The sequence below is a fragment of the Amphibalanus amphitrite genome, unplaced genomic scaffold (assembly GCF_019059575.1).
Source record: "Amphibalanus amphitrite isolate SeventyFive unplaced genomic scaffold, NRLGWU_Aamphi_draft 000340F_arrow, whole genome shotgun sequence".
NCBI classification, from domain to species: domain Eukaryota; kingdom Metazoa; phylum Arthropoda; class Thecostraca; order Balanomorpha; family Balanidae; genus Amphibalanus; species Amphibalanus amphitrite.
Genome location: NW_024881835.1, coordinates 20,402 through 34,990, shown reverse-complemented (window position 1 = coordinate 34,990; position 14,589 = coordinate 20,402). Strand labels below are relative to the sequence as shown.

The window sequence follows — 14,589 nt, the reverse complement described above, 5'->3', positions numbered from 1 at the left end:
TACCAGAAGAATCAACATTATGAAATGCATCGCAGGCAGAGAGTGGGGTGCGGACCGACGCACTCTCACTCGACTCTACGTAACCCTAATTCGTCCAATCTTGGATTATAACAGTTTCTTATACGATGATATAGCTTCGAGCCGTATTGATAAATTGCAAACAATACAGAATCATGCACTCAGAATCATCACTGGTGCCCTACGCACTACGAGAATAACAGCCCTACACATAGACACAAACATACCCACACTTGACAGGCGCCGCAAATTTCTACTGCTGCGCTATTATATACGATGTGCCTCCCGCCCGGATGATATCGCCTACCAAATTCTCACAAACACCCAATCGTATGCGCCACTCACAAATCAGCGTCGCTATCCACTGATCTCTCGTCGCCTCCAGAAAGTAATTGATCACTTTCAAATAACCATTCCAACCATATTGCCAATTCCCCCTATAACATCAGCTTACCTTGATCGCATAGATAATATTGAATACCTCTTCAATGAGAAAAAAGATAGAGTAACAGTAACAGAAGTAAATCAACTCTTTCTCGAATATTGCCACACACATCAACAAACAACATTCTACTTCACTGACGGATCTGTCATGAACGGCAAATCGGGAGCAGGAGTCTTCTCTACCCATTATAGAAAATCAAGTCGTCTTCCGGATATTTTCTCTATCTTTTCAGCCGAGCTTGCGGCTATACTTCATGCTATCAATCACATCAAAAAGAAAAAAGTTAAGAACAGCGTGATCTGGGCCCGTATTCACGTCGACATCTTACGATCAATTTTCATCGTACGATCGATATGGTATTCATGTTGACCATCTTAACTTTTTATCGTACGATCAGTCTGGATATTTAGGATACTTCTAATTCACGTTGACAATCTTAAGATAATTTGGTATTCATGTCAAAAGTCCTAGGAATCATCCTACGACCCAACTTAAGATGTCGTAGCAGTTCCGAAGATTTGATTTTTAGCAGCATATTCCGGGACGACATAGAAAATGGATCCTCCGTCAAATGATACAGCAAACGAAATATATTCAAACATTTATTAGTGAGCTATTCTTAACATTATAAAAGTGCCACAGATTTAGTATGCTTCAAAGTTAACCCGCGCGGGGCTGGGGTCTCCAGCCGAACGCGCGGGGCTGGGGGGGGGTAAATTTACCCCCCCCCCTGTTATCTCCCGAACTAATGGTCCGATTTGGAAAATTCAAACGCCAATCGAAAGCTCTCATCACGAACTACTAAAAACATGTACTTAATTTAAAGTTTGAGGTCAAGGTCAAGGTCAGGTCAAGGGTACAAATTGCAAGTTTCTACAGTATCGGCCTTGCACCGTAGTTGCCGAAGAATGGAGTCATGGACTGAGACTGATCGCCCAAAACGTGTTCTTAGGCTACCAAGACAATATTCGTTGCATACAATATCATTCAGAGGTCAAGGTCAAGGTCAGGTCAGGTCAGGTCACCAAAAAACAAAATATAGAAAAGGGCATGTGCGACACATGTTTTATGGGTCATTTTACTCATAGAATTCAATAGGCACACTCAATAAGTGATATGGACCACCTCTGGATGAATTTCAGGTCGAGATCAGGTCAAGGTCAGGTCAAGTGAGGTCAAATTTTGAAGTTGGTTGTTAAGGCCTAAAAAGGTGTCTATCTGATGCAGTTTTTCACGGCGAATCGAATGGTGCTATTTTTGTTTCCGTACGAGGTCTAGAACTTCCAAAAAGTCATTTTTCAAAAATTTTGTGTGTCGTGACGTCATAAAATTTTGAATAACTCCGACATTTTTGAACCGATTCTTCTAAAATTTGGTATGTAGGTGCACATAGACCACTTCTCTGACATATATTCCGGTTTTTTCGATAGACTCAAAATTTTGGATTTTATAATGATTTTCCCAAAAAAGTCAGTTTTTTGAAAAAATTTAGGCCAAAACCCAAAATTTTCAAAAAACCGAGATAGCCATTTGATAGACAAAGTAAAACCACGTATAACCTTTTTTGTTACGTCTTGATTCCTTTAAAACTGAAGATGTAGCGGCGTTTGAACTTTTGCCGTTTTTGAGGCGAAAATGGCGAACATGACGTCACTAAAACGTCAATTTCTCAAAAATTTTCCGACGGATTTCGCTCAAATTTTCAGGGAACGTGTCAAATTGATGTAAGAAAAGGTACTGAAAGTTTGGCGGCGCTGAGCGCCGCCGTTTTTGAGATATCGCAAAATTCGGGAGGGGGGGTAAAATTTACCCCCCCCCCAGCCCCGCGCGGGTTAATATGGAAATTATTTTACCATTAGGTATTATGGAAACTATATTATTATATTACAAATGATCATATGAAGAATAAATCGATAAAACATGCATTTTAACCCTCGCCGGCACAGGGTTGATGCAACCCCCATAAGGTTTTTCGGGAATAACTCGCGTAAAAAGCGGCCGATCGCGACGAAACTTTCAGTACCCTCGCATTGATCAATTTTACACCTACCGTGAAAATTTCATGACCCTGACCCAAATGACCTTTGACCTGTGACTTCTTTTCCGAGACCATGTTTGGCCGGAATCGCGATTCGGCGTATGTCGGCTCGCATTAGCCGCGCGTTTGCAAGCTTTTCGTGGTTTCAAACGTTCAAACATGTGATTTGGTGTTGCTCCCATGCATTAGGGTGGGTGTCAAGGTCACCTGAAGGTCAGGTCAGGTCATTGACCGTTGGTGACCTCGGTTCACTTGTTCGAGTTTTACATGTTCCTAGGCTAGTTTTTGGAGCTGAATTCGAATTTAGCAGCCATTTGAACATTTACGAAGTAGTTTTGGTGCCTTCGTAATATGTTACGAAGCTGTCAGAGGCGGATGACAGGTACTACTAATACCCGTCACGACCCCTACCGGTTGACCTGACCTGACCTGACCCGACCTGGTCTAAATGCTTAACCCGCGCATGACTGGGGGGGGCTCTACAGAGCCCCCTCCCGTTTTTCAGCAATATTTTCTAAACCGTTTGACGGATCAACACGAAACTTGCAGTACCTTCAGAGGCATCAATTTGACACCTTTTGTTAAAATTTCAACTTTCTAGCTACCATAGTTTGGCCGAAAATGACGTCAGAGTGACGTCATGTCGGCCGATTTTCATGCAAAATACTGAATTACGGCAAACGCTCTCAAGAGCTCAGTTTTAGAGCTAGATCCATTTTCTTTGCATGAGTGAACTACAAATACACGTAGCTATCAAACTGCCATCTCGAATTTTCGAAATTTTGAAAATTTTGAAAAATATGTATTTACAATTACAAAAATATATTTTTTGATTTTTTCAAAAAGTTTTTGACTTTTCGCAAAAACCGGAATATGTATATGAGATAGAACACACACTGATGAACTACATTTGCAAGTTTTAGCCCAATGTCTTCAAAAATAGCCAAGTTATTCGCGTTATTGTCAAAATTTTACAATGTTATGTTTTTTTTTCAAATCCATTTTTCAGTACGTTTTTGACGTCTTACAGCAATATAAATTGCACCATCGTGTTCTTGAGCTCAAACTGCATCTGATAGGCACCTTTTTTGTTGAAAAAATTCATTTTCAAAATTTGACCTTTTCTGACCTGAAAGTGACCTGACCTTCGGTAAATTCAGCTGCCAATGACCTCAAATGACACAGACGACACTATTTTCTAAATCTACGAGTAAAATGGACCATAAAACATGCGTCACGTGACCGATACATGATGATATACAATTTTCGTGACCTAGGATGACCTGGCCTTGACCTTAAAAATTCGAAGTAAAAGTTCGGTACCCTCAGGGTATCTAAGGCATCCGTCAAGGAGTGCGTAAACCAAAAATGAGCCTGATCAGACTGGCGGTCCGGCGGTCAGAGCCTAACTTGTGAACTAGCTAAAATGTCGATAATTTTTACTTTGACCTGATATTCGAAACTGCTATTCCAGTTCAAAACCCCATGTTAAACTGAGCTATTTCCTTTAATATTTTTCAATGAAATTTGGTAGATATTCATTTTTGCTCAATCTCTAGGTACCATGCAACACTACTTCTATGCCAATTCATTAACTTTTTTGAAGGTGGGAGGGTCCTTTTAAGCACGAACCACCCTACTAGTCGGTCCCTGATGGTGCACCAAATTTGAGCGCGTGTGCAATTTTGCGCGTGCGCACGTGCCAATTGCGTCACAATTGACTTTTGCTCGGCACCCTCCTAAGCGATTCCTAAAGGTGTACCAAATTTAAGCGCAATCGGCCCAGCCGTTCTCGAGATCCGGAAGCGGCCTCTTGCGCGTGCGCACGTGCGAAGTGCGAACAGGGTCACAATTGACTTTTGCTCGACAACCTCCTGAGCGATTCCTAAAGGCGTACCAACTTTAAGCGCAATCGGCCTAGCCGTCCTCGAGACCCGGAAGCGACCTGCTGCACGCGCGCACGTGCAACCGGAGTCACAAATGACATTTTCTCGGCACCCTCTTAAGCGGTTCCTAAAGGTGTACCAAATTTGGGCGCAATCGGCCTCGCCGTTTTCTATGTATGGAAGCGGCCTCCTGCACGTGCGCACGTGCAGACGGGGTCCCAAACGACTTTTGCCCGGCACGCTACTAAGCGGTCCCTACCGGTGTGCCAATTTTGAGCGCAATTGGTCCAGCCGTTCCCGAGATCTAGGAGCGACCAGTGACCACTGCACGTGCGCACGTGCAGTAGTACCCCTAACGTGACACATGAAAATGCATTGCCCGATGAGTGCCTACCCACATGCCAAGTTTCAGCGCAATGGGCACGATAATTACATAGTTATTGTAATTGATACAAACATGACATCTCTTTATTATGCACGTGGCACGTGCAGCCATGGTTGGTCACCCACATGCATCGAGAAAAGTCGTGTCCTCGGCAAAATGGTTGAAAATACCCTACAAACATATTTCCTAGTAAATCGATCCTGTGCTTACACAGACATAATCCTCTCAAAAACGTAAATTCAGCAGAACGACTTTGGGTTCTGAGTTGACACCCTTGGCTTCGCAAGAGCCACATGACACGGCGATCACCCAGGTGCATCAAGAGTAGTCAATTACGAGGTAGGAGGGATGGGGCTACCAAACAAAAAAGACCGCGGTTCAATCGGCCCAGCGCGGCGGTGGCCGAGATAAAAGCTTCTCAAAAGCGTTATAGGGCGGGCCGGTCCGAGCTGTACCGCTCATACTGATATTTTCCCGTTACATTGAAAACTCTTTTTCGCGCTCGCTGGTAAGAAAAAAATCATAAACAACAATTTCAATACCTAAATATACAATTCATAAGCATAGGTGACGTCTTACGACAGCTCAGTGAGTAGTCGTATCTTCCCAATACCTTCATCATTAAGGTCTTAAGATCATCTTAAGATTCGACTTAAGATGTCCCGACGTGAATCGCACTTACGATCGATCGTACGACAAATGTCTACGACCAAAATTTTGATCGTAAGATAAATCTTAACTGTTTGCGATGCCAACGTGAATACCAAATTATCGTACGACAAAGAGCGATCGTAAGATAAATCTTACGAAAAATTCCGACGTGAATACGGGCCCATCATGTGAAATCGGGCCCGTGAATACGGGCCTCATCACTTTCGGCAATCAAATCACAGAATCAAACCGACCACCACATTGTATACCTGATTAAGAAGAACATAATTAACCTAAACAAGATAGGATACAACATCAGACTTCTATGGATCCCGGGACATAGTGGCATCCCGGGAAACATAAAAGCCGACGAGCTTGCCAAACAAAGCCTTAATCTCTCTAATCGTAAAGAAGATCGCTGTACACACCAAGACATCCTTTCGCACCTCAATCACACATTCCGAGACCTGCGCCAGTATGACTGGCAGGCCCTTCCCTACGATCATCTCTTTGAAATCCACCCGCAAATTGGTAACTTCACATCCTCTAATCAAGATAATCGACTCAAGGAAATAGTTCTAGCCAGATTGAGGCTAGGACACACAAAGATAACACATGATTTTATCATAAAAAATGAGCCACCCCCGAGCTGTCCACACTGCGCCGCACACACCCGACTCAACATTGCCCACCTCCTTCTCAACTGCCCACACTACGACCAACACCGTCAACACATCATTCACTACACAAACACACACAACCTCAACCTGGACCTTCCAACTCTCCTGGGTGATGATCATCCAGATCTAATTGAACTTCTCTTTACCTTCCTCAGTGATTCGAATCTCATCAATAGCATATGATCGCAACCTTCCACACAGTATATAGATGTCCTTTGATCTTCCATCGTCGTTTCCATCCGCTTCGTTTTTGCCTCCATTCGCTTTCGTTCTCCTTTGCCTACACACGGGTCGCCTTTTCCAAGTGTATATATATATATATATGTGTGTAAGCTCGACAGGGATCCCTCCTAAAGGTTGAGGCCCACTCGAGACACTAAAGCTATCTGGCCGGACACCCCGGGCGCGGCCAGGCTTGCATCCATGGCCCCCGGGAGTGGATGAAGGTGATAGCTCCACAAACACACATACACATTAGCGATATAACGTAACGTAACATTACGTAATTAAAGAAAGGGCTTTTTTACTGTGTACTTTGGCTGAAAGCACAGGTTTTTGCCCTCTTGGTTAGGCACCAGGTTTTTTCTAGTTAGGACTTTTCCTGGTAAAAGTTCACCCCACAACAACAACACACACACCGAACAACAGCACACAAAACAGCAGCAAGTCTCAACAGCAATCTCTATGTAAGTAACCAAATTTATCGGTCTCGCCTGTCTGGCACCTTTTCGGCCTTCCCTTTGTTTTGCAACCCACCGGACGCCACATGAGCCGGTCTAACGTAAAGTTTGTCTTTGCTTTGCCTCTTGGGCCGGAATAAAATAGCCGGCAATTAACTTAACGTAAAACAAAAGATCTGGCTAATTGCCAGCAAGTAACTTCCCTTCCCCTGCTATAGCCTTGTGCTAGCGGGGATGCAAAATTCAAAAAAAAAAAAAAAAAAAAAAAAAAATATTGCAAGAAATCGTCATTTTTGCGTTTTGTCTTTTACATTTGAAATCGAAGCTACCAAGGTTACTTTCATTTGCTTAAAAAATTAAAGTATTTCACTTTTAATTTGATCATTTAGAGGGTACAAGGCGTGGTGTTTTCTTTTGAAAAAAATTGTGGTGCAAAGCCTTACATACGTATAGGTACATCAACAATGGAGGAGGGGAATGAGCGGTAAAAACCTGCCGTTCTAGCTACAACCCAACGAACCAAGAGGAACAAAAGATTAGAACGGATTAGAACAGGAGATGTTTCACATGCCACCTATTCGCTTTTCTCACCGAAACATCTCTAGTGTCCGACAGTTCCTGGAGAATGAGGCGGTACTCCGGGTCACTGGTCAGTGAGGTCACGTTTCAGCCCCGCCGACGCCTCCGCCCGAATGGCACCATCACAGCAGGAGTGACGGCAGGATGGTGCTCTTGTCATCCAGGAGCTAGTGGCCGCGGTGGCGAAATCCACTGAAATGGAGGGCCTGGATGACAGCGCCAAGGCCTCCCTGGGACACAGCTCCGGCGCCTTGGCACGCTCGGCCACCAGGCGTAACAAGTACGGTGCCTCCGCCAGCCTGCTGATCTATCAGGCTACGCCGCCGGAGGTACGACTGGAGAAAGACGAGGAAGACATCGACCTCACTGTTGTGGTGCACAATGCTGCTGTGCCCGGGCCGCTGCTCTGGTCCCTGTGCACCATGCCGGCGCAGGCCGCGCCGGCATGAGGATCTGCCAGATTTGGAGGCAACTGCCGAAGACGGAAGCTAACAGGAACCAGCTGCTGGTCTGCGATCAACCAAGAAGTGACGCAGAAGTGACGAAGATAGTCGTAAACCGAGATGTCGAACTGACCGGAAGTCGTTTGCCACGACGTCCTTAGGAGCCTCCTTCCAGAAATGTATGCGACGGTTTTCAATCTATTTGCTGGAAAGTGTGGAAACATGGTAACTGATAAGTGAGACAGACACTCAAGACAGTGCTGTCCATCGAAAGTCAGGAAGCAGACGCCCCAGCCACTGGTGCAACCCGATCGAGGAGCGACAAGAGGCCAAAGCTCAGCAGGGTCAAGAAGATGTAAAGCGGGAAGTAAGGTCGCTGATGAAATTGGGAGGGCAGGCGAAGCGAAGTGACACTTGAAGGGGTGTTTTGTGACGTTGGTTTGAATCGTGACGTTTGGATGGCTCGTTGTGACAGGACTGGTGTCGATTAGCATGTAAATAAAGAGATCAAACTCCCATGTATGTACTACTGTTATCTGTGGCATACCCTATTATTACTCTTATTTATCGAGTTTCCCTTTCAAAGCAATCGCTCAGTCGGTGTAGCTATGGCCAGCATTCCATTTCGCTTTCTAAGGTAAGATCACTTAGCGTGACCTGTTAACCTGACCTTAAACGACCTGCGTCTGAAATTTTCTCAACATTTGCAGAAAATGCATCAACAGGTGGGCTAAGAATGGCGGCGCCCTAGACGCCGTTTTTTTTTTTAGATACCTATCTGCGAAGAACCGCATGGGGTTGTTAAAACATCCCCGGCCCGGCGCGGGTTAAAATAATGGTGCTGATGTAACGTTTCGTTGCTATCCGTCAGTGAAAACGACAGGGTCCATCCACCGCCTCCCCTATAACCATCCACCGCGTCCCCTATAAGCGACAGGGCTAAATAATGAACAGCCGACAAAACATATACATATGTTGCAAGCTGCAAAAGGCAAACAAAAATCTTCTTTGGCCAACTTGAAAGTCGTCAGCTGCACTAGGGCCGACGACTTTGCGCAATGGTGAGGTCTTCAGAATGTTATCGATGTCCGTTATAAGTCGAGCAAATAATGTCAAGAGAGCGGGAGAGCCGAAACATCCCCTGTGTGACAGTGACATTGGTAATTTAATAACTAGGAATGCCACGCTGGGAGCGGCTGGTCGAGATGCCGGATATCGTCTGTTTTCCCATCAGTAGCTCATAAGGTCGGTGACAGCTGGCAATGACTCAGTCCCAGGGCACTCAGCCCGCTGACTTCTGACGGTGAAGACCCGCCAATCTCCTCACCCACTCGCGGTCAGCCCCTCCGTGACCGCAGACGCGCTACTGGGACCGCGGAGCTCCGGGTCCGGGCGGGTTTTCAGACTCCCGTCCGTCTCGACAGGTGCCGGCGGGGACTCTGTGAGGGGTGGGTCGGCAGACTGAGACGGTACCGGGTGGCCGGAGCGGACGGAAGGTGTGGCGCCCGGCGGGCGGGACTCCCCGGTAGCAGCCGCGCACGCGACGGTAAACCGGCTCAGCCACAGTATGTATGTGCACCGGTAAACCACGGTAAAGCGCGCACAGATCACTCCATCCGTACATGCCTGGCGGCATGAGAGCGTGGGAAATGTGCAGAGGGGGTCCGGGATGCGGGCGCAGCCCCGTCAGAGGACAGTCCCGCGGCTGTCCTCAGAGTTCATTGGGACCTGTCCTGTCCTTCGAGCCGTAGAGACATATTCTCCTCCTGTCTTCGAGGTCCATGGAGTCCTGTCCTAGCTCCCGAAACCATGGAGACCTGCCCTGTCCCCCAAGTCCATGGAGTCCACACCTGTCCCCCGAATCCATGGAGACTTGTCCTGTTCTTGGAGACCATGGAGACTAGTAAGTGGATCCATTCCCACCATACCCACCCACGTAAGAATGGCGCCAATGTATGTACCGAGGGACGAGAGACTGATCCAGGTAGGAGCTCGAAACGTGGTTCGTTTCCCAGCAGGCAGCAGCCCAGTCCCAGGTCCCATTTCCAGGTCCCTTGATCCGCAGCGTGCTTAGTTCTGAGACTGACAATTCCAGCTATGCTTTACAGTCCACCTCACTAGCGTAATAAAACTAAATAAGCATTACTTTGCTCCAGCCTGACGCAGACTTTGCGCTCAATTGCGCAGATAACAAGCTGTGAAAGAGTGGGGAGTGACCGTTCTGTCACGCCAGATGAGTGCAGTCACTCTCCACACTCAGAGAGCCTCTGCTCTGTCTGCAGTCGCGGGCCTGGAGAGAGAGAGAGAGAGAGAGAGAGAGAGAGAGAGAGAGAGAGAGAGAGAGAGAGAGAGAGAGAGAGAGAGAGAGAGAGAGAGGCGGGGCATCCCCTCCGCTTCCAAGTTCTCTCTAATGAGGTTAAGGTCGCCGGATGTCGTTAACATAAGCTACCTGGATTGTTGTCATTAACCGAGTATTTTCGTCCTGGCGTTGGCCGCATCTCTCTCCATCATGGCAACTACACGGAACTGTAGAACGGAACTGTAAGGACTGTCCCATCTTGTGGCCCACCCCTCCCCCACCCCCGATCCTTACTGCCATGTTTCCACCGGGCTGCGAGTGAGGGCCCTAGCTCTGCTTTGATCAGTGAACTTTTGAAATGGATGCAAGGTACTTACATACATGCCTACGCAAAGGTGCCCACACACCATCCACGAAAGCCGTTCTGTCCAGATGGCTGATTTTACCTGATTTTAGAACGGGGATATACCATTTTGAATACAATGATATTGCCAGCCCATTGCCAGTCGACTGCCGGATCTCAAACCTTTTATAAAATCTGGTATGTTTCAAGTTATGAAGGAACATACCGGGTGGCCCAAAAAAAACGTTCCGAACTTTGGAGGCCTATATCTCAAATTCGAGTGCAAATAACGAGCCAAAATTTTCATCAAGTTTGCGTCACTTCTTTGCGCATTGGTATGCCAAATTGTAATACTGTACCATAATTTTCAAGCCAGCAATCTTATGTTGAATCCAGTAAGATGTTTTTGCTTTTTTTGCCGTTGTTGAACGGAAGTAATGATTGGCTTAGACGTACCATGTTAGAAAAAAATAATAGAACAACGTGAAGATACCAGCGCGTGTGTTGCTTTTTTAGATATTTTTGTCACACTTATGTGCCAAATATTCAAATATTAAGCCAAAGTTGTGTTAATGGATGCCATTCGTTTCAACACAAGTCCTGTTTCAAGGCGAAGCAGAGTGGCACGGTGCATGGGTTACTGCTGATCGCCCTCCCTTCAAGAAGATCAAATAGTAAATCGACCGAATAAGGAAAAAGGCTAGAGGGAATGTGTCACCCTGTGGCCTGAACCACCAATGAGACTAGTTGCCAGTAGCAGTCATGGCTGTAGGCCGTGGTGCCGAGATGGAAGTGGCCCGTTCACTCACATTTTTGGTAAACATCAGAGCAAAAAAGTGATTTTTACATGGCATGCTAGAAACACGAACCGTTTAAAAAGTAATTGACCGAATAACATGAAAATCATACCATTCACTGAAAATATATGTCGCATTGACTATTGGAAGTTTCAATGTTGTATCTTTATCACTTTCTGAGAAATGTTTATTTAAAATTGGGAACGTTTTTTCTGGGCCACCCGGTATTTATGGTAAAAGCAAGACAAAATTTTCTAAGCTTTCATGATTAAGTTAAACAACGATATTTGAATTTTTAGGTCATGTTTTTGAGAAACATGCACTTCAAACCAGTGAACAAGGCTGATCAATAAAGCCGAAATATTTGGTTATAATAATATTTAGTTTTCCTCAGCGAAGCCCGTTTTGAAAACAATTAACTTTTTAGAGATCTATTTACCTGAGGAAAAGAGTAATGACGCTTCGGCAACATTTGGTGAATCAGCTTACTGTAGTCTGTAACATTAAAGTTCGTGAAATGTAAACTAGCGAAAATAGCAAATCCGTCACTTGTTGGTTCTACTACTTGTCCGATGTCCAACAGTACACTAGCACCTTCAATCTCCATTATTAACTACTAATAACGACTTACCCAGAGTCCGACGAAGAGCACGAAGGCGAAATAGAGGACCACCACGACCACATCTGCCCAGTGCAGGTTTCCCAGCAGACCGGAGCCCTGCGCAGCCATCTCTGCGGCCCGGGCCGCTCGGAGCGGTCTCTGGTGATGTGGAAGACGATGGAGGACTTCCACCTTCAGCTGGTGTCAGTAGTCACACCCCGGCGGGTGACTGGAGTTGGTGTGTGCCGATTGGAGTGGGTGACGTTCTGAACAGGTGGTCGAATCGTTCAGCACTCTCTCTAACAGCCTCAGCAGCGAGGGATTAAATGCGGGAGTGAATTCACCTGATGGTGACGCTCGCAAAAAGATTGGTAGGTATCGATAAATTTATGAATAAAATAAACGTATCACCACGTTTTACGGTTCTCACTATGATTCACGGTTCACCAATGTCTAACACGTCCTTTGACACGTTCCCAGCTAACACCGTCCTCTCTGACCACTCCTCTGCTCTCCCTGCTCTCGGTCGGGTCGGGTCGCTCTCTCTCGGCCCCGGAGCTGTTGTGTGGTGTCTGCTCCGCTCGCCGGCAGCCACTGACCGCTCCCGTGCCCCGGGGCTCACCGCTCCGACCCGACGCTGCGCCGCGCCTCAGCTCTGTGACACGTGTAGACGACCCCGCCCCGCCCCGGCCCACCCCCGCCCGGCCCCCCTCCTCCGCCACCCGTATGGAGGAACAGGTGCCCGCCCACGTCCTTGCATCTGACGGCCTCGACCAGTGGCCTTCGCAGAACACCGAAGTAAACGCCTCCAGACACAACTCCATCGGCGCATTATTGGAGCGAATCCATAATGAGGTGTGTCATTGTTTGCGGATAATGCATTCCGGTTTTAAGTGTCGCTCTTATTGTGCGACAGATGTGAGATTGTGTCGTATCATAATTCCATCGCCAATAACATGACACCTGTCTGTAGTGAATCGAGAGCCAGACCGAACCATATGCCTGTGAGAGTCCATGTGCTCTTTGTTTACATGGCTGGCCGTGGCCCATGATAAAAAAATGTCCAGACCAGTTTTTATACAATATTTCACCTCGTTTCAAAATGTGAGCACTGAGTACGCACTTTAAAACGATTTATTCCAGGTTGGGTACCATGTTGACTGTTAAGTGTTGGGACATGCCAAATTAACGAGCGAGCGAGTTTACATATCTGCGATTTTAATGAAAAAAAATATGCATTAGCGGCCCGACCCGGCACGGCCCGACCTGACCCCGTGACGATTTTCACATCCTTTTATTTCGGCAGCCGCTCGAACGATCGACAAGCAACCTTCTGCATCAGATAAATCCAGTAATTCAATCATGAACTCAACTACTTTATATGCATACGGGTGACCGGGTGCATACGGGTGTCTTCAACCTCCAATTTTGCCGGAAGATCATCGCCGACTGCGATTATCCGATCATATTAGCCGTTTTCACGACGGGCTGTCCGGCGAATGCATCCAATTTGACCAAATCTGCACCAAATCTCTTTTGCAATAAATATCTTCGCATCATGAATTTATTTCAGCGTTTTCATCGAAAACCATGTCTGATAATTTGAATAAAATGATGCATATATAAGTATCTGTGCAACCCATACATACTTATAACTTATAAGAAACACACTGAACCTAATTTGACCAAATCTGCACCTAATTTGCACATAATCTGCATCAAATGTGTACCAAATGGCCATCGTGAAAACGGCTATGATTGTAATTCTTTCGGTAATATATAATATCACACGGGCCCGGTAAAATGTTTCATTCAGGACCGAGGGATTTGTTGAGTTTTCCGCACGAGACCGAAGGTCGAGGGCGGAAAATTCAACAAAGTCCGAGGTCCTGAATGAAACATTCCGGCCCAAAACTTATACGGCCTTGGGCCCAAGTGTGATATTTATTTTAGCATATTTAGTTCAAAGCGAGCAAATGCAACACGTAAGTTCACGTTAGGGGCCTGTTCCAGCGCCTCCAGTAGAAATTCTTGACTGGAGGCTCTACCAGAGGTTTCACTGGAGGCGCTGGAACGCAATCTGGAGATTTCTGGAGATTGGCATCACATATACAAAAAGTATGACGATTGTCCTCTCTTGGAACGCAAAATTTATTTTCAATTTTATTAAAAAAGAATAACAAAATTATAGCAATGTAGTTTTTTTTACATCCAAGTTGTAAAAGAATCAGTCAAAAGTCCTTTGTTTACATTCGTGATTGTCACATGTGCGCCATAATTGTAGACCAGAGCCTCCAGAGAAATTTGGACCTCTCAACTCTCTGGAGGCTACTGGAGGTTCCTGGAGCTTTGGCAAGAGCTTTCTGGAGCTTTCTGGAGGCGCTGGAACGCTCTCTTGAGGATTCTAGAGCTTTCTGGAGCTTTCTGGAAGTTTCTGGAGGCGCTGGAACAGGCCATTTCTATCAGTTAAGCTCTTTTCCAGCGCCTTCCTCCGTCTCAGAAAATGCTTCAAAAGTTCGCTGATAAAATGTTTTGCCCATGGGCCGAAACCTTTGTCCAATTGTCTTCAACATTATGCGGTTTAATCCAAAAAGCTTTTACCGCACGCTCGCGCTAATGCTAAAGGCATACTTCGGCATATGCTAAAACGTAAACCTGAACAGCAGTCGCAGCTGCACCCAGCGCTCGCTGACACCTGCATGAATATCCTGGAGGGTGATAACATGCCTTGTACTTACTACATT

General features: G+C 46.1%; 1 protein-coding gene across 1 annotated transcript in view; it reads right to left on the bottom strand.

Moving 5' to 3' along the window:
- LOC122388967 (sodium/glucose cotransporter 4-like) overlaps positions 1–12,504 on the bottom strand; it is a 55,937-nt gene extending 43,433 nt beyond the window's left edge. Inside the window, exon 1 of the mRNA XM_043380566.1 lies at positions 11,876–12,504. Coding sequence (XP_043236501.1) covers positions 11,876–11,974 — 99 coding nt within the window. The 5' untranslated portion in view covers positions 11,975–12,504. The remainder of the gene's footprint in view (positions 1–11,875) is intronic.
- Between the last annotated feature and the right edge of the window lie 2,085 nt (positions 12,505–14,589).